At 36.5% G+C, this 20,582-nt stretch overlaps 1 protein-coding gene across 1 annotated transcript in view; it reads right to left on the bottom strand.

Moving 5' to 3' along the window:
• Window positions 1–20,582, bottom strand: part of SMYD2 (SET and MYND domain containing 2) — an 85,493-nt gene that overhangs the window by 46,170 nt on the left and 18,741 nt on the right. Inside the window, exon 2 of the mRNA XM_031937363.1 lies at window positions 9,914–9,977. Coding sequence (XP_031793223.1) covers window positions 9,914–9,977 — 64 coding nt within the window. The remainder of the gene's footprint in view (window positions 1–9,913; window positions 9,978–20,582) is intronic.

Here is a 20,582-nt window from a genome sequence, read left to right as displayed (position 1 = left end):
CCAACTGTTTATGATGAAGAGAATTATCTACACCCAGAGGGAGAATCATGGGAACTGAATGTGGTTCACAACATAGCATTCTCACTCTTTTTGTTGTTGTCTGCTTGCATTTTATTTTGCTTCTCTTTTTGTTTCTTGTGTGGCATGATAACTGTATAAATATGTATGCATATATTGGTTTTAACTTATATTTCTACCATGTTTAACATACACTCAACTACTTGCCATCTAGGAGAGGGCATAGGGAAAGGAGGGGAAAAAATGGAACACGAGGTTTTGCAAGGGCTAATATGTTGAAGAATTGTCTGCACATATGTTTTGAAAAATAAAAAGCTTTAATAAAGGGGGAAAAAAAAGAAAATAGGGCCTGGTTTTTGCCTTTTGGGGGGGAATCTCTGGTGCTTGGTACAGTGCTAAGAACATAGCAGGCCCTCAATAAATGCTTCTTGACTTGACATGCATTCAATTTAATTAACAAGGATATATTAAATTCCAAATACATGCAAGATAAGGTTGCTAGAGTTATAAAGAAAAGAAATAATAGTCCCTACTAACAAGTAGCTTATATTATATTGAGGGAATAAGGACACAAACAGAAAAATGAATATAAACACATATACATAGCAAATGACACCAATTAGCACATATATAGTCTTTAAAATGCTTCACATACAGTATTGCACTTGATCTTCAGAACAACTTTGTGAAGTAGCTGATGAGAAATGTTAAATGGGTCACACAGTCAGTATTATTAAAGGCCCTCAAATGAACTCTCTCCTCTAGATAGGGCTTAAAACAAGTAGAGCATTATGATGTAATCACTACTCTAGTCCTGAATATTACACAATGCAGTGCAAGATAGCACTTGATTTTTTGATTATTGCATCTTATTTCCCTTTTTTTTAAAAAGGAACATTTGCACTTAGCCCCTCTAAGATCTCTTCAACCAATCTAAGGTTTTTAAAAAATTTCCAACAAGTATTCAGTCAGCCCAAGTGCCATTTTGTCAACACTCTAAGAGTAAATCCAGTGACTTGAGCTCACTGAAGACAGCTAAATACTGCCCAACCATCTTCTCACTCTCAGATTTCCAATCTTTATTAATAATGATCTAGTTCAATTCTCCTAGTTCAACAATTATTCTCCTTCTTTGTTCTTGTTTATCAAACACTGAGTTATTGAGTTCAGTTGTTTTTGATTCTTTCTTATCTAGTCTGCTCCACTGATTAATTTTTTCATTTTTTTAAACCAGTAGCAAATGGTTTTGATGATCACCACTTGATTTTATATTATGAAGTCTGGAAGTGCTGCTCTCCATTCATTCCTACTTTTTTTCCCCTCTCTGAACTTTCCTTGAGATTCTAGGCGGGTTTTTTAAACATCATTTTTTTTGTTATTGTAAAAGGAAAAAGAAGCACTCTAAATAATTCATTGTTTTCTACATCATGTGACAACTATCCAATCCATGCAAGGCACCAAGCCTTCCTTTGATCATTCTCTTTCCCCATGATGCCAAAAGAAACCAAACTCCCCTTTTGTCCTCTATCTCATTCACTGCTAGTCTCAGCTCATTCTATTTTTCCATTCTCTTTATAAATCTTAGAAACCTACTACTCTTGTTTTCATCCTCAGTTCCTTCCCTTTGCTTCTACCTTCTACACATATATTTTTAAAATCTGAATTTATTACTGAATCCCCATTTATCTACACTGTTTCTTTTTTTTATCAGCTCCCTTTTTCCTTCTCATTGGAATAATTTCTATTTGCTCACAATTTCATTCCTGAGAACTTCCCATCTCTATTAAACATCCCCTGTATATATTAAGTCTTAAAATACTACCTACTCATTCTTTCTGTTTGAAATCTAAGGAAAATCTAGGGAGCATGTTATATGTACCTTGTTTTTTTTTTTTTTTTTCCTTTTCTTTTTCTATTCCTCACTTGACGATTAAATTGCATATTAAAATGTTGTTGCTGTTATGACTGATCTATGTTTTCCCTAAGATAAGGAGCTTCTAGGGAGGGACATATTAGCACCTTCTCTGTAGTTTACAGCCTTGGAGATCTGCCAGCAGCCTTCAGAGGTTAAGTGTCTTCCTGACTCAATGCCAGCCAGAGGTCACCTCCACTGTGCTATGATGCTTCTCTAATTACTGGCTCCTAAAGTTGTTGTCACTTCCACTGCAGTAATCAGTTCTTCATCACTGATTATAATCAGGTGCAGAATAACTCTTGTCTTTGTTGTTGCCTGTTCTATCTTCTGAAAGACGAAATTATCATCAAAGCAACAAAGAGATTTATGAGGTCTGCTATTGGCTGAGAAATGGTGTCAGATGCCCAGGGAGCTGGAATTCCCTAACACTACAATATTGAGTTTCCTTGCCAGATCTGTAAACAACTTCCCAAATTTATCATCTAATTCATCCTTCTGTCTGGGTTGGGTGTAGTCTACTTATATAACAATATTGCTTCTGCTTTTCTTTTGGTCGAGCCTCACTCCAATCTTCTCTATAATGTTTCTGCATTCATTCTCTTTCTCTTTCTTGCTCTCTCTTCCCTCCCTTCCCCAACTCTTTCCCTCTTCCTATCCCCACTCCCTAAAAAAAAAAAAAAAACAATTATGGAGTGGATCAGAAGGCAATTCATTTCTTCATCAAGGTCTTGAAGCAAAAGCAAGTTGACCACTTTTAAGTGGTTTGTAGAGGGAATTCTTTTTCAGCTATAGACTGGCTTACATTTCCCCTGTGGTCCAGCCACTCCAAACTCCAATATTCTATGATTTCCCCTGTGCCAGATATACAAATAACCAGTTGAGGAAGGAATCTCAGGTACAGAATAGCTGATAAGAAACACAGAAATTCAGATCTGGAAATTCTCTCAATCTGTAATCCAGTGACTTTGGCTTTGTTTCTCCTTGAGCAAGATACTCCACCTCCTGATTTCATGTATTTTTACTAGTTGCCCAATCCCTGAAATTTTCTCTCTCTTCATCGTTCTTCTGATACTCTAGTTTCTTTCAAGTTTCAACTTCCAAAAGAAGCCTCTCCTAATCCCTCTTAATGCTACTTCCTTCCCTTAAGATTATCCCCATTTTATCTTCTTGTCTCCCCATTACATTATGAGCTCTTTAAGAGCAGGAAGCATCTTTTGCCTTTCTTTGAGCAGCTGGGTACATACTAAGATTTAAAAAATATTTTCTGCCTGAATTAGATCATCCATGTCAGACCTTTACCTCAATCCCACCGAACAATTATCAAGTGCTCATTATGTGCTTGGCTCTATGGTAAGTAGCAGAGATACAGAAAGGCAAAAAAGTCACTGTACTCCAGGGGTTTAAAATCTAATAAGAGGAACAACATGCATATAAATGGGTAAATTAAGACACATGCAAAGTAGATGGAAAGTTCTAATAGGGGAACCAGGACAGGCTTTTTGCAGAAGGTGGCATTTGAGCTGAGACTTAGAAGAAGAGGTGAGAAAAGAGACCATTCCAGACACAGAAATGAGAGATGGCTAATAGACTGCTTCTGGACAGGGCAGTGGCTAACTAACAACTTGGGCTTAGCTGCTCGATGTGCAAAGCTACTTCTGCTGGTCTTGCTTCCTAGTATTAGGAAGTAGCTAGCATTAGCTGTAATGGCTGCAGGCAATGAAAGTTGATGACTCACCAGTCATCCATCAACTGTAGCCAAGGAGGAGGAGCTATCCCAGGCTGGGTGATATTAATTTTCACCTCTGCTTCAGAGCTGAATTTTTTTTTCAGATGTGTAAAGCCTCAACAACTGACATATATAATGCCTTAATTATAATAACAGCTGACAATTCTATAGCCTTTGAGAGCTGGTGAAGACCTTTTTCTGGGTAGGAGTGACAGGGTAGGCTGGGATTTGGTATTCTCTCTCTCCTCTACTAGATTACATATGAATTATTTCATTTTATCCTCAAGCATTAACAAGCAAATGAGGCAGATATTCACAAGCATTTTTGCTCCCATCTATAGACAATGAGGTTGAGGCTCAAAGTGGTCACACAGCTAAGAAGAGCATCAGGCACCTGTGACTTCAGTCCAGCTCCCTTTCCATTACATTGGTTCCTCGCTGTCTTACACAAGGGTAAATGATTTATGCTACTCACTCACTATCAATAAACCAAAGGTTTATCCAATAAAATGGTGACTATCACACTCATGATATATTCTGGAGAAAAGCTGGTTTAGGATTACAGTGCTCACTGTTCCCATGACACTATGGGCTGGAGAGCAGGGATCACCTTTTACTTTTGTATCCCTAGTTTAGCACAGTTAGCACACAGTAGGTGCTCAATAAGTGTCTACTGATTGCTCATTACCAAACAATAGTCATCCTAGTTAGTAACTAGATCCATAACTTTCATTGGAAAAGGGGAAAGGAATAAGCATTTATATAGCACCCACCATGTGTCAGAGACTCTGCCAAATGCTTTTCAAAAATATCATCTCATTTGAATCTCACAAGGTAAGTGTTATTATTATACTATTGTGTAATTGAGGAAACTGAGGCAAGCAGAGGTTAAGTGACTTGCTTAATGTCAACCTCTAGAAATCTATGGGTGGATTGTAGTCTCTGCTTATGCTGTATGTCTCCACTCCCATCTGTTGGGGCCACTTCCAAAAGCCTACTTACAACTCAATCACCTCCACTTCATTGTGAAAAACAGATTTCCTCTCCTTTGCCATCCAGTTAAGAAACACATTTTGGGATGTTCCAGTTCCCACTGATTATCCTGCTAACGAACTTCCCAAAATATCCTTTTGATAAGGGTATGGTAAATTGGAGGCAATCTCTGCCAAGAAGTGGTCTAACTGAATGAATAATATATGAATTTCTCCAGGCCTGTTTGTAAAAATAAATGTACTTCATTAAAATACTCAGTTCATGCCAACTTACCAGCAATTCTCTCCCCCTTTCTCTCTCTCTCTCTCTTTAAAAAACTTTTCATTCTCTTTATTCTTTAAACACTATTCATTAAAATTCTTCCTCTGGCAGGATCATACTGAGTTATGTAAACTAAGAAACAGAGGAGGGATAGCCAATTTGACTAAAAATATAAAATATTTTAGATTAGTTTTAGCCTAAAACTGGGGCTGGTAGGCTGATTATTATCCTATGATTCTAAGACCTCTCTGAAGAAGGACTTCTCCAAGAAGCAAAAAGGACTACAGTAAGTTGTTTTCCCCTCTGTTTCTTCTAGAAGAGGTTTTAAATAATATGGTTCTTTGGTTTTCCTGGTGCTCTATTATCAAGAGATTCTTCTCACTCCTCAATTTCATGCATTTTTTAATTATTCCATTTTGCTTTTTTGAAAACTGCTGTGGGTAGTTTTTTAGGACAAGACATTTGTTTGCTTAATGAATGTTAAAGAAGACAGAAAAATATATCCTCCCACCAATTACTAACTACAATATTACAAATGTCACATTAGGTTATTTTTCAGTCATGCCCAACTCTTCACAACCCCATTAAGAATTTTCTTGCAAAGATACTGATTTGTCATTTCCTTCACCAGCAAATTTTACAGATTAGGAAACTGAGGCAAACAGGTTAAGAGACTTGCCCACAGAAGTGCTGCTAGTAAGTGACTATGGCCAGATCTAAATTCAGGTCTTCCTGATTTCTTGATTTCCAACTTCAGGCCCACTGCTGTATCCACTGTTAACACCTAATTATTCTTTCATATTTGGGTACTTGTCATCAATCTGGGTAACGTCTTGGAATTCCCAAGATCTTGATTTCATAAGCAAAAAGAATTACCATTTCTTATAGAATCCTAGGACTTCTCCTATCCTCTACAACAAAACACAGGGATGTCTTTGCCCATTCCTACTATGGAAAATAACTGGACTTTATCTCATCTATCTTTGCTGCCTTATCTTAGCATCAGAAACCAGCAATTGATGGGACCATTACAAGGCCTCAAGGTACCAGTACAAGAAATCTGTCCAGGAAGAATCCTGCTACCAGATCTTAGAGGACACTGCTTTAAAAGAATGATGCTTTTTCTACTGAGACACCAATACTTTTACAAGGTTTTCTCTCAAGGACGGATGGTCTTCATGATAGTCTACACTGATCTCATCTAAGATTTTCCTCAAATTGGGCCCTACAGAGAGTACATAAAAGCTTACAGTACTGAAACAGTATAATATTCCTAGCATCTGGGGCCTAAATCAAAAAGTATCTCCCTCTAACATTGAGCCTAATGAATACTTCACCATACTACAAGTAAATCAAATAGAAATTCTCAAACATCTTCATAAAAATCATAAGACCAGAAGGAATTTTAGAAGTAATCTGATTAATTTTCCTTATTTGAAAGGAGAGAAAGCAAGTTATCCAAGTCACACGGGATTTGAGGAAATAGTCTCTAGAGTGGACTCTGAAATACAGAACCCAGGGCCCACGTTTCTGATTGTTAAATTTGTGTGATCATAAACGAGTCACAGTCTCTCTGACGTTTAGTTTCCTTACCCACAAAATGAGGAATACTGTACTAATTATCTCAGAGTTCTTTGTGGACGCTACAACAATACTTAAAGGTGAATTATTATTAGTAGGAATAGTAGCAAAAGTACGAGTTGGAACTAGAACAAAATGTTTTGAAGACTCCCCAGTGTAGGAGTATATCTCTATTATATTATGCTGCCCTGCCACTATGAACACTGTAGGTGCTCTTCATTTCTTCCAGACAGATTTATCATAATACCTTGTTTTAGAACAATGTTTAATATAAAACTACAATATTCCCTCCATTCTTTTTTTATTTTTTAACTTGCACATGATTTAGCCTCAATTTGGTTTACCTGAATGGCAGATTTGAGAAATCTGGGAAGACTGGTATAAACTGATTTCTAGATACCTTATACTGGGTGTCCTTAAAGTCTTTTTTTTTTTTCCCCTCTTCTTCTTTTTTTTTTTTTTTTTAAATAATTATAACTTTTTATTGACAGAACCCATGCCTGGGTAATTTTTTACAATATTATCTCTTACACTCACTTCTGTTCTGACTTTTTCCCTCCCTCCCTCCACCCTCTCCCCCAGATGGCAAGCAGTCCTATCTATACATGTTAAATATGTCACCGTATATCCTAGATACAATATATGTGTGCAGAACCCAACAGTTCTCTTGTTTCACAGGAAGAGTTGGATTCAGAAGGTAAAAAATAACCCGGGAAGAAAAACAAAAATGCAAACAGTTTACATTCGTTTCCCAGTGTTCTTTCTTTGGGTGTAGCTGCTTCTGTCCATCATTCATCAACTGGAACTGAATTAGATCTTCTCTTTGTCGGAGAAATCCACTTCCATCAGAATACATCCTCATACAGTATCGTTGTTGAAGTGTATAATGATCTCCTGGTTCTGCTCATTTCACTCAGTATCAGTTCATGTAAATCTCTCCAGGCCTCTCTGAAATCATCCTGCTGGTCATTTCTTACAGAACAATTATATTCCATAACATTCATATACCACAATTTACCCAGCCATTCTACAATCGATGGGCATCCATTCATTTTCCAGTTTCTAGCCACTACAAACAGGGCTGCCACAAATATTTTGGCACATACAGGTCCCTTTCTCTTCTTTAGTATCTCTTTGGGATATAAGCCCAGTAGCAGTACTGCTGGATCAAAGGGTATGATTTGATAACTTTTTGTGTTCTTAAAGTCTTAGTGAAGTTTTAATTGCTTAAATTCATACCATAAAGCTATGTTACTTAAAACTTCACTAAGATTTTGGGGATACACTGTATACAATGCCTAGAATAACGCTAACAAAAATATCACAAAGATATAGCAGAATTCACATTATTCACAAAATCTAATCTTGGTTCTAGAGAACAAATGTTGAAACACTCTTCCCTCTGCATGATAGAGAGGAGATAGGACGTAAAAAGGAATCATTTGCTTATACTGTCAACTCCCAGATGCTGGGGTAGTTTGATTTATGGAGCTGTTTTCCTTCATTCTAGGACAGAGTTGGTTTGGAAAGGAATGGTCTATAAATATAACCTTTGATTTTCTAATTTCTGAATAGTCAATAGACAAAGAGTTGTCATAGCTACTGCTACCATGAAGTTTGGGGCAGCTAGATGGCACAGTGGATACAGTACTAGATCTGGAGATAGGAAGACTCATTTTCCCATTTGTAAAATGAGCTGGAGGGGAAAAAAAGGCAAACCACTCCTGTATCCCTGGTTAAAAACAAACAAACAAACAAACAAAAAAACTTCAAAAGGAGTAATAGAGTCAGATATGACTGAAAAAGGACTCAACAGCAAAAGGAACTACCCACATTTTGATATTTAGAGTCTGATGGAAAAATAAGAGTGGGACAGATGTTTTATGAATCTCCAAATATATAAGATAAAGCTATGGAAGGGATCTTACATGGCAACGAGTGAATACCCCTTCATTTTACATGAGGAACTGGGGTCTAGAGAAGCCACATGGAATACAGGTAGCAGGGATTGGATTCAGAGCCTGGTCATCCCATCTTTAATCTAGTATGCTTTCTAATTGCATCATTTACAGATGAAAAACCTAGGCTCCATGGCAATCACTTGCCCCAGACCACAGAAGTAGCAGCAGGGAGCAGAACTAGGTTTGACCTTAAATCTTGTGCTAACAAACTCAATGTTCTTCCCATGGCAAGATTCTGCCTCACCTCAAATCTCTGCTTTATTTTCAGTCAGGCAAAGGAAGACTGTAGGGATGATAGGATCATGATTCCAAGGCTTAGCAACCTCTTCAAACCTCAAGAGAGGTAAACAATGTCGTGCAGTGCAACTGGTAGGCATATGCCACAGGGGCGGGAGAGAAAATAAAACAAAAAACAAGACAAGTGGTGGGGACATAACTGAAGGAGTCGTCCCCAGGGATGAGACGGATTGGTAAGGGGAGGGAACAAGCATTTATTAAGTGCCTATTGTGTACCAGGTACTTCACAACCATCTCATTTGATTCTCACGATAATTTAGGTGCTATTATTATAAGTATTGGAACACTCGATTACTGTGACTTCCATGAATTAAACTCCTATTCATTAAATAAATATTGATTAAGTAGTTTTAGGAGAAGTGCACTTTTACTAGGGCCTTGGTTAGTTTAACACTGGCTTTTTTTTTTTTTAATCTTTCCTCAAAGTTTCTCTTTAAAGGGCTTTATAATATCTTGTTCAAACTGAACTAGAAAGATTTCTTCTCTACACTATTACCAATTAGATATTCCTTAGCTTTCTGCCTGAATACCCCCGAAACACAGAATTCACTTCCTCTCCAAATGGTCCATTTCTTTTTTGGACACATTTAATTGCTAGAAGGTTTTTCCTTATCTTGAACAGAAATCTGCATCTCCTTCCCTGTAATTTCTACCTATTGATTTTCATTTAGCCAACACTTCTCTGAATCTTGGTTTGAGAGATATTTAGGGCAAAGTCTAAGGCTACACTTAAGATTTCTATGAATTAAGACCTTCATTTCAGGTTTTAAAAATAGCAATTTAAGTGCATGCAATTTGCTAGCCTTACTTTTTTGGAGTCACTAATAGATGGATATGTAGGAGAATAAAGTATCCATGAGGAACACAACTAAATTTTTTTAATCTTGTACTTGACCTTGAATGGTAATTTTGTTGTATGGCCTGAAATCAACTTTTCTTCTTCTGGGAGAGGCCAGAAGAAAAAAAGCTGTTATCACCTCAGGTAGAAGCTATTAAAAACTAAGTCTGTCACAGACTCTTAATTCAATCCTTTCTTTTTTCAAATAAGTTAACTAAAACCCTTGATTTTGACTATACCAATATAGGTACATTCTATTCAAAGAAAGGAAGTGACCCAACCTTCAGGAAAAAACAGACCCTCTTGCTTATTCAGGTACGTACCTGACATTCCACATTGCAGTAAAATGCTTGTCTACATCTTCCACATTTCGACAATCCTTCTTTCCTTAAAAAGAAAAAGGGCACTGTAACATCCACTCTGTAGTGGAGATGGACATAGACACACAATCCTATCCAGTTTATCATGCAATAATAAATAGGTTAGCAGAGTCAATATTTTAGTAATCTTAAATTTCCCATTAGTAAATATCATTTTTTTCAGAAAAAAATTTTGACCACAAGATCAATGGTCAAACCCCAATGGAAATGGCTATTAGTCAATCTGAATATATACAACCATTGTTGTTGTTCAGTCATTTTAATTATGTATGACTCTCTGTAACCCCATTTTGGATTTTCTTGGCAAAGAAACTGCAGTAGTTTGCCATTTCCTTCTCTAGATCATTTTACAGATAAGAAAACTGAGGCAAATTGAGGCTATGACTTGGCCAGGATCACACAGCTAGTAAGTATCTAAGGCCATGTGACTCCTGGCCTAGCACTTTATCAAACTGTGCCATGTTATGATACTGTATGTTATATATTTGCAGCTATGTTTATTCTGTGTAGTTACAGGTGAATCCAGCAGCTTCTCTCAGAATGGCAGAGACATTATTTATCTTTGAGGTTATTAAAAAAAAAAAGATTATGGAAACAATATGATAATTGAGAAATGGGGTGGTCCTTTCCTGACTTTGCTATGGTCTTATTTTGTTTCTTTATCAGTGACTTTTATAATGAAATTTGCCACACACACAAAAAAAAAAGAATGAAAAAGCTTTCAAGCACATTGAGAAGGAGCAATTGTCACACATATATCTTTGTGTTATTTTCTATATTATTTGAAAAAACATTTACTGCATGGCTACATGATACTTTCCCTCAAAGTATGTAGACCCAAATGAGTTCAAATTAATCTAGAAAGATATAGAGTTGGCAATTCAAGTAACCTGGCTTATATTGTTCTTTAGATTATAATTAATTAAAAACATTATGGTTTTGAGATAAGAATTATACTAAAGAGAAAACTTTTAAAGCTCTTCAAGAAAAAGTTAATCAGTAGAAAAAGTCTTTGGGGAAACTGAAGCTTGCAGTGACTGATCTACAAACTTAACATGATTAGAACAACTGTAAGTTGTACACCAAGAACAAGAATCAACAAAATTTGAATGGAAAGGGATTTGGAGCTGGAATCAGAAGTTATTGCTCAGTTATTGTTCAGTCATGTTTGACTCTTCATGACCCCATTTGGAATTTTCTTGCCAAAGGTACTAAAGTAATTTGCTCTTCCTTTTCCTATTCATTTTCTCAATGAGGAAATTGAGGCAGACTGGGTTAAATGACTTGTCCAGGATCACACAGCTAATATGTGTCTGAGACTGGATTTGAACTCATGAAAACAGAAGTCTTCTATTGCTGAATATTTAATACATGAAGAATACTACACTATTTAATATAGTGGGATAGAAAAATTAACTAATAAGACAGGCTAAAAGTGATAGAGCAAACTTAAAATTTAAAGACCTAAGAATTAAAAGTTTAAGCTACCATGCAGAGATCTAGCCCATGGTTCTCTGACTCAGAAAAACATAAACCAAAATAATAATGTTTTCTAATTATAAGTCTTAGTATTATTTATGGCTTTGTGACAAGAAGCCAACTTCTTGCATATCAGTTTTCCCATCTGCAAAAGGGGGATGATAATGCCAGCATTATCTTGCAGATCTGATATTTTACACCCAGGGTTTAAATACTCCAAATTCAGGACACTAACAAAACCTTTTAAAAAGAGAACAATGTGAGTGAAAGTCAACCTAATCCTTATAGATGACTTCATAGAAAATTTGGTAATATTGATGGCTGTACACAATATCTAAATAAAATACCTGAATAGGAACATTCTCAAATGAAATCTCTGAAACACAGATTGATGGATACATCTGTGCATCTCTATCCATACTGTCCCTCCTTAATCAGATATAACCTTGTTTTTGTGTAACCTTTATATAACAAGAACTGTACTGCTCCTTTGTAAAACTTTCTATGTTGCTATGTACCCTACTAGACACAGACAAATACAATTTTTTCAAAGAAAATAAAATCACAAATTAAAACACAACTAAAAAAACCTATTTTTTTCAGGTTTTATTCTATCTCTCCTTCCCCTTCCCCCCCCCCCCCAACCCTTCTGTGTAATTCTTGGCTCTGGTAAAGTCAACCTTTTTATTTGCAGAATCATTTGACTGCAGGGGAGAGGAGGGTAAGAAAATGGGAAGTCAATCAACTCCACCGCAAAGTATGCTGCTGCATTGCAGCAGACCAGGGACAGCTATCTGGTGCCTGCAGAAGGGCAGACCTGACCTACCCCAGCAAGAAACCAGCCTGCCACCCCTGATGGATCCCTCTCCCTGAGCTGGCAAAAATACAAGGAGAAAGAAAAGAAAAATCATGCTGCTGAATTCTTTGCTCCTTCTTGTCAGCAAGCGGTAGTCACTACATTACTCCCACAGAATCCAGCAAGTTTTCCAAAAATGATTCTGTTGGAACTAAACAGACTGTCTTACAGTTTTCATGACAGCACTTGAATCTCGAGAATCAGACTGCACAATGTGTGGGAGAGAAACACATTTCAAAGCTGAAGCATAACAAACACTCCAAATTTGCTGGTCTAAAAAAATTGACAAGAGCATAATAATCCAGCTCAATATGGCCCTTATTTCTAAGCACTTTTGGATACAAGGATACAATTGCTTTGGAGATATCCAGGGGTCATCTAAACTCTTAATCTGTATGTGTGTGTAAATCACAGATTGGTTAAGAACTCATTCAGTGCCTGCTATAAATGGAGTATCTAGGTAACAAAAGAATGTGTATGTGTGTGTGTGTGTGTGGAGAGAGAGAGAGAGAGAGAGAGAGAAAGTGAGTGAGTGTTGTGGGAAGGGGGAAGAGGGGTGCAAAACATACACAAAAAGAAAGATAATTTTTTTACTATTAGAAAGCTTATACCATATATGGGAGAGATAGACTCATAAATGCTTGATAGCAATTTGCTTCTTCTTGGTCAACAAGTGTTGGGATATAGTTCAAGGCAGCTAGGGAGATTGATTGTTGAACTTGGGAGTAAGGAAAACTTGACACCTTTTATCTGTGTGAGCCTGAAAAAGTCAGTTTAACTCTAAGACTCACTTTCCTAATCTGTAAAATAAAACATAACAAAAGCACTCTCAGAGATATTCTGAGAATAAAATAATATTTATAAAGTCCTTTGAAAACCATAACGTGCTCCAAAAATGCTTATCATCATCAACATCTTTATCATTATGTGTAGAAAAACTTGAAGGCTTAAAAAGCCTGGGTTTGAAGCCTAGCTTTGGGACATGTTCTGTAATCTAAGTCTTCATTTGAAAAATAGTTTTCTGTGAGGACCAACCATGTAAGTTATATAAACTTTGTAACCACAAAGCTGTATAAATTAGGGTTATTATGCTACAGTTTGAATACATAACAATCATGTGATTAGAGTACAATGGGAATATCTCAGAAAGCTTTTTGGAAACAGTAAGTTTATAGATGCTTAATATGTGTGGTTGTATCTTCCTCCATTAAAAAAAGATCTACTTTTAATTAAGATGCAGCTTTGACTCATTTCCAGGCTCAAAGGCAACATCTCAAGGGGAAAGCAGGCAATTTTAGCTGTAATGATTCAAGCATGCTGAGATCTCCGGTGGGATTTAATCAGAACAATGCGGCCACTCTCTTTTTTGGGATCCAGTAGCCAAGGTTACTCAGTGTGATCTAGTCATTTCAATGGCCAATGCTGCTTTGGATCCAGTCACTTCAGTGGCCAAAGAATCTAGTCTCTTCGTCTACAAGTTTTAAACACAAGGCAAAGGATAAATATTGAGTTACTTTCTCAAATCCTTTTTCCTTTGAGGACTGGGATAATTATCCTGAAGGTGAGAAAGAAATCCCCCAAAACAGATTCAGAGGATAAATTTGGAACTAGGAAGAGCCTGAGAGGTCAATTAGCCCAATTTGCTCATCTATAGATGTAAAAACTGAAGCCCAGATAGAAGTGACTTACCTAGGGTAATACAGGTAGTTAGGGCAGAGCATGGGGGTCTGTATGAGTTTAAGCCTCATACAGGTTCTTGGGTTCTAAACCAAATTTAGTCTTTTTTATTATACTTCTCTATTATAGCAATTCCTGTGACTGATGAAGCCAACTTTGATGGGGACCCAGTGATAGATTGGTCATCTGGCTACTTATGAAAGCCTTGCTCCATTTGACCTGGAGGAGGCTTTTACTCCCTAGAAGCTCTTTAGAATTAGAATAGCTCTTTAGAATGACATATAACAATAACAATAACAATAATAATAATAATATTAATACTTATATAGTGCTCTTTATATGTGCTGATACTGCTAAGTGCTTTACAATTATTATCTCATTTGATCCTTCACAACAATCCTGGGAGGTAAATAGTATTATTTTACAGATGAGGAAACTGAGACAAACAGTGATTGAGCAAGAGAGGATTTGGACCCTAGTCTTCTCTCTCCAAAGTTACTCTTGCCACTGATCCATACTGCCTCCAAAGCTTTCAGTTTTCTCCAATTGGAAGCACAAAAAGCTCATCTCCCCTATTCAATACAACCAATATTAATCTGCACTACCTCATCATTCCATGGGTTCTGGTTATCTTGCTTGTTAAATAATGGCCTCTATACACACAGTGATGTAATACTGCAGATCTTTCACTGTAGTGCAAAATGCTGACTCTGGCCAGATTGTCCTTATCCTTAAATACCAGTATTTTCACAGCTTCTTAGTACAGTCCATAAACTGGAGCTCACTACCAACGCAGATCTAATTATTTCTTAAAGGATCTTCTCACAGGCTAGTTCTCTTCTGTCAAGTAGAGGAGAAACCTGAGGCAATTCTTGTCACTAATTCAGGCAAAAATCTGCTTTTGTGTGAAAAACTTCAGGGGAAAAAATATGACCCCAAAGTTTTTGCTCTGAATTATCTGGCTTATTGTCATGTCTTTTTTCTTTCTTTCTTTCTTTCTTTCTTTCTTTCTTTCTTTCTTTCTTTCTTTCTTTCTTTCTTTCTTTCTTAATTAGGAGAGGCTTGAACTTTAATAGTTCTACTATCTCATCTTTGAAATAAAGTCTCACTGAGCTAGTAAGTGAGTGGGATAAAGACAATGGAGAAAATGTTTGATATTACTGACAAGGAAGTTTTAGCTAGAAAAGTTTATTCCTACTATTTTCCAAGTGAATAAGTTTTCTGTATATCAAATCTCTGAAAACTTCATAGGGCAGATAAAACTTTCACTGTAGTAATTATTAACATAAGGTTTATAAAACATATTCACCAGATCATAGAGTTTACAAACATTTAATTTATTAGATTATATTAAGAAACTGAGGCCCAGAAAAATTAATCTTATATAAAATCTCCAAGTAACCCCTGGAATCTAGATTTTCATTTTTAATTTGTGTCCTAGCTTAGTATAATGTACTATGTTCAATAAATCCTTAGTAAATTTGATTGCATAAATGAATAAGCAGCCTAATTTTAGATTCTCCTAATTAAAAGGATAGTTAGGGAGAATCATTGATGTGATGTGACTGATTTAAAAATCTTTAACACTTCAATCAGTCAACAATTTCCTATTAAGTACCTTCTATGTGACAGGTAGACCCTATGCCAGGTGTTGTAGCAGGAGACTACATTCTCCTGGGGAAGACAAGAAGTTCATAAATAGATTTATATAAAATACATACAAAATAAGTATAAGGTAATTTTGATGTAATTCTGTAGTTGATGTAATTGTAACAGAGTATTTAAACTGAGAACAAAGTCAGCCACATGGATTCTATCTTTGACCAGCCTCATGGTGGCTCTCATACCTCTTGCAATAAGATCAAGATTGGGCCACAGCAGACCAGCCTAAAAAGCCAAAGTACTTTTTTTTAAACAGTAAAATCAAAATCCCAGGTTGCATCTCTTGCTGATAAAAGAGACCAAGATGCAGTAAGGACTTTGAGAGAGACAAGGTGCTGCACTTGCAAGGAAAAATGTCTTTTCAGCATCTCTAAGTTCTTACTAATTTCATCCTCCTCCACTAAAAATGAATGGCAGTCATGCTGTGGTCTAATGGAGGAATCCAATGTCAGAATGTTACCAATCATACATAGAAGCTTAATTTGTTTAGAGACAGATGAAGATTGTTAACAAAACAGGACAAAAACTGAAAAGTCAAGAAAGGTTAACAAGAGGTTGCTATGAGGTGCAAACTGCCTATTTTTTCCCCTTCTTCATTCTAGGATTACTTCCAAACTGAAACCTCACAAAATACATTTAACTTTAGGGGCTAGGACCATACTTCAAAAACAAATCATTCTGGCTCTCATTGATTGACCAACAATAAACCCCAAGTTAAATCTCACTTGGTCAATATTTGGGCCCCGATTAGGTCAGACCTGAATGTAAAGCAATGATTTCTGTTTTGGCCAGAAATTAAGGGTTTTTCCCCTCCCGGACTGATTTTTTTTTTTTTTAATTAAGTTAATGAAGTCATTCTCTGCTTCATTTCTTACTTAGCTTTAAACACTGATGGGTGTTATCTCAGTCAAATCTGTTAAAGACCTAAGCTTAAAAAGACCAAGGTCTCCCATTTCATCCAGGGCCATTTCCAGTTGTCCTGATCTATATCTTGCCACTGGATCCAGATGACTCTGGAGAGGAAAGTGAGATAGGGAACTTTGCACAGCCTTCCCACAATTGAATCCAATTCACTTGCATGTCATGGTGTCACCTCCCTGATGTCATAGTCATCTTTAAGAACAAAGGACAAACAACAACAACAAATGAAACAAAAGATTCTAAGAGGCAAAATTGAGGAAAGAACATAGAGTATATGTTCTAGGGATCGGGACAGACAATGCAAAGCATAGAGACAGGATATAGAATATTATGTGTGACATCAAGAAGGCTGGTCCGGCTGGACTGTAGGGAGGGATAGGGAATAATATAAGATAGAAAAGTAGGTTGAAACCAGGTTGTGATGGAGCTTTAAAAGCCCAAGTGAAAAATTTGTATTTTATGTTGAAGGCAATGGGGAGCCCCTGAAATTTATATTTTCTGCAAAGGAGATTATAAATACTCTGAAAGGCTAAGCTGCAGACATTTGATTTATTAAGTTGCTTAGATACAGTAGTTGAATTTTGGGAAATAAACACAGATGCTTACAGTATCTTTTTAGCTCATGAAGAAAGTATCCTGGCAACCAATTTTTAAAGAATAAACTATGAATTCTTTTCATTCTTCTGCCTTGAACTTCTAGCTCAGGACTTCTAATTGAATATTATAGATTCTTGTCCCATTCCATTAACCTACTACCTTCTCTGCCTCCTCTTTTCATGTAGGAGAATGAAAAAAAAACCTGACCTTTTCTATTCAGCATGTTTGCTTGTTTTTTTTTAAAAGACATTTTCTAATTTGATATTTTTTAGATTGCCCTTAGATTAAAAAAAAAAGACAAGGGTGGGGATGAGACACAAATTGGTAAAGCACAGCTTTATTCCCCTTTTTGACAAGATTTTTATCTTGTCTTTCCAAAATGCTGGTATTACTGACACATTTTCCCTCTCCTCCTGCTGGCATCAAGGTGTCTTTGAACTCAAAGTACGTTCACATAAACAATGTGGGGGAGGGAAATGGGAGATGATATCCTGGGAAAATACAGACCTGCTACTGTTAGAAACAGAATTTGGAATACACTACCACTATCTAAGGAAATCAATTTGAACTGAAAAAACAAACAAACAAAAAAAAAACCCAAAGATATACAAGGCGATTACTATGTCCTTGCTTTTAAAATTCTAAAGCCATGAAGCTCCAAAAGTCTGTCATGTAATTAACATGTCTGGCTAGTTAAGGCATTGATTGTCACAGGTGCTGTTAGTTTAGATAAAAAGAAACCTGATCATACAAGCACCAAACACTTTCTGAAATGAAGCTTAGCAGGTTTTGCCATGAAAGAAAATGATACTGGCATGGAAGGGGATTTGCAATAACAATGACTTTTCACCAAAGGTGGTAGGAGATGAGAGCTGACAGGCAGGGTCTGTAGACCCAAGCAAATGAAAGGAGAAAAAAAAAAAAACTTATATTTATAAGGTAACCTAAGAAATAAGAAAATAGGAAACAAAATTAAGCTCTCCCATTTTTTGTGGGATTGTATAAACAGGCCATCTAAACCTTATTTTTCAGTGAAATAAGTTAAGGAATATTAGAATCTTATTTATTATGAATGATACTGGGGGCAAGGACAATACTTGTGCTATAGAGCATCTGTGTCATATAGCAGGAGAGATGCACAATTTAATTCACAGTATAGCTGAATCCGGGTGTGCTGCGGGGTGCTTTATAACAGCGCCTTACTATACGTTTATATTAATGCGGACCTTTGTTCTTGAGCTCGTTAAAATTTAGAGTCCAGTTCCTCTATAGGAGGCAGGTACCTTTTAGGACATTAAGGTAGAAACTAATAGGTTTTCCCAACTATTAGAACTGGTGCCATGATTTATAGGGAGGAAGCAGGGCTGGGTGGTCAGCTCAGCACCTGAATGATAAGAGGTGAAGCTTCATTCATTCTGACTTCCCTGATCAGGAGTCTGTGATAATTCAGGCCCCAGCTCTGCTGACTTTTATCTTTATGCCACTAAGCAAGAGTGTAAATTGGTTCTCATCTATTTCTTAAAGTACCTGCAACAATTTCTAAATCTTACAGCTTCTTCTCCTGCTCCCTTCTATAGTGTTACAGTATATCTTTTCAAATAACAAAATTATAATTCTTTAAAAACACTATGTAACCCAAATACAAAAGTTCTTAAATATGCTTTTTTGCCATTTAGGGAAAAAAGCTACTTTGCCTTGCCTTACCAAAAATTATTATTATTTTCTTTATCTTCCTTTACCTAAATTCTTCTATATAGATAAACAAGATATCTGTTTATCCTTGCTTTCTTCTTTAGAAACATAAGTAGCATGTTGAGGTTTTTTTTTTTTTTTTGCGCAGGGGGGGTGGAGGGGATTAGGGGAAAGTAGGAGAATAACTATTTCTAGTTCTTCTGATGTATGCACTCTTACCCTACCAATAATTCAATTAATATCACTTAGAATATTTCTCCTAGTGATCCTCTCAACATTCTAGATGCAGAGCAACACTTAGGTGACTTCAGAACTTAAGTTCCAGATGAGCTGATGTTTGGCCAGCTGCTTTGCAGGTACCCTAAAGTGGTCTCCCCTTTCCATTTCCAAGGTGCATATGCTCCCATCAAATACTAGAGTCAAGAGACAAAGACTGCCCTCTTAATTCTAACACAGATTTTGCATCCTCACTCTTTTCACTAGCAGAACAGCAGACTAAATCTCCTTGGTTATTTTCCAGTGTGAAAAGGTAGGTTATGGATTTTTCCAAAGCACTTGCAAGCAATTTTCTTGAACAAATGGCTAGTTGTAGTTTTCAACTAAAAAGCTTGAGTAGATATACTTCCATGATTTTCTAGATTTCTTTTGAACCTTGTGGATTTTAATAACTATTCTGAAGCAAAGAATATAGCTATTAAAAACAAAAAAAGAGGAAGGGGGACAATGCTTCATTTGTTGAAATAGCCAGTGACATTCAAATCCATTTATTGAACTAAACTTTACTTTGCAAAGCACTAAACCAGGATCCTTTTGTTGAGACCACACCTGTGTATAAACACCTTCCTAAGCAGATGTAACTTAAGACAGGGTTTTTGCCCAGGGATCTGAGCCCTAGGCTGAGCATGAGGAAGGCACAAATTGGATCTGAATCTCAACTTTATATATGTTAGACTCTTGGCAAGCCCCAAACACATTGTACTTTAGGGTCCTCATTTGTAAAATGAGAATATTGGACTAACAGGTTTAAGATCTTTTTCACTTCTAGGATTCTATGACTTCTAAAATACTTTTCATTATGTCATTCTTTTATTCAAAAGCTTTCAACAAAAGTGTTTCCTCTTTTGAGATAATTCTAATCTCCCTAGTCTAGAGTTGCTACTCACTCACTCCTCTTAGTCAAAACCCTGCCCTTTAGGCAGAGTGATTTCAGCGGCACAGCACAGAGTGGTCCTGCCCTGCTTGGTCACTACCAATGCCCTCTCTTTTTGAATTCTGGTCATTCTTCAATTCCAATCTTGAGTCCCATTTCTTTCATTAAGACTTCTTTTTAACTATTCCAGCCACCTTTGTTCTCCGCCTTTTCTAAACTCTTTGAGAAGCCCATGGTAGAGCCCAGAGGTAGCAAACAGGTATCCCGTGGTCCAATCAGATGAAAAAATAATTGAGAAATGTTTAAAAAAATAAAAATAAAATGACGATACAATACAGATAACATTAATGTGTGGTTTCCTGAGCCAATGTGCAGGGGTCCCTTTCTATTGGAATTTGATAAAGTACTAAATTTGGAGTTAGGGAGACCTGAGTTCAAATTCTGCTTCTGATATAGACTAGCTGTACAAGTTACTCAAGTTCTCAAATGTCTCTTTCTATGATGCCTTTCATGTGTGTTGTAAAAGGATTCCCGCTTTTGCACAGAGTGGATTAGATGGTCTCTAAGGTCCTTTCTAT

The sequence above is a fragment of the Sarcophilus harrisii genome, chromosome 4, assembly GCF_902635505.1.
Source record: "Sarcophilus harrisii chromosome 4, mSarHar1.11, whole genome shotgun sequence".
NCBI lineage: Eukaryota > Metazoa > Chordata > Mammalia > Dasyuromorphia > Dasyuridae > Sarcophilus > Sarcophilus harrisii.
This window is presented reverse-complemented; position numbering and strand designations above follow the sequence as displayed.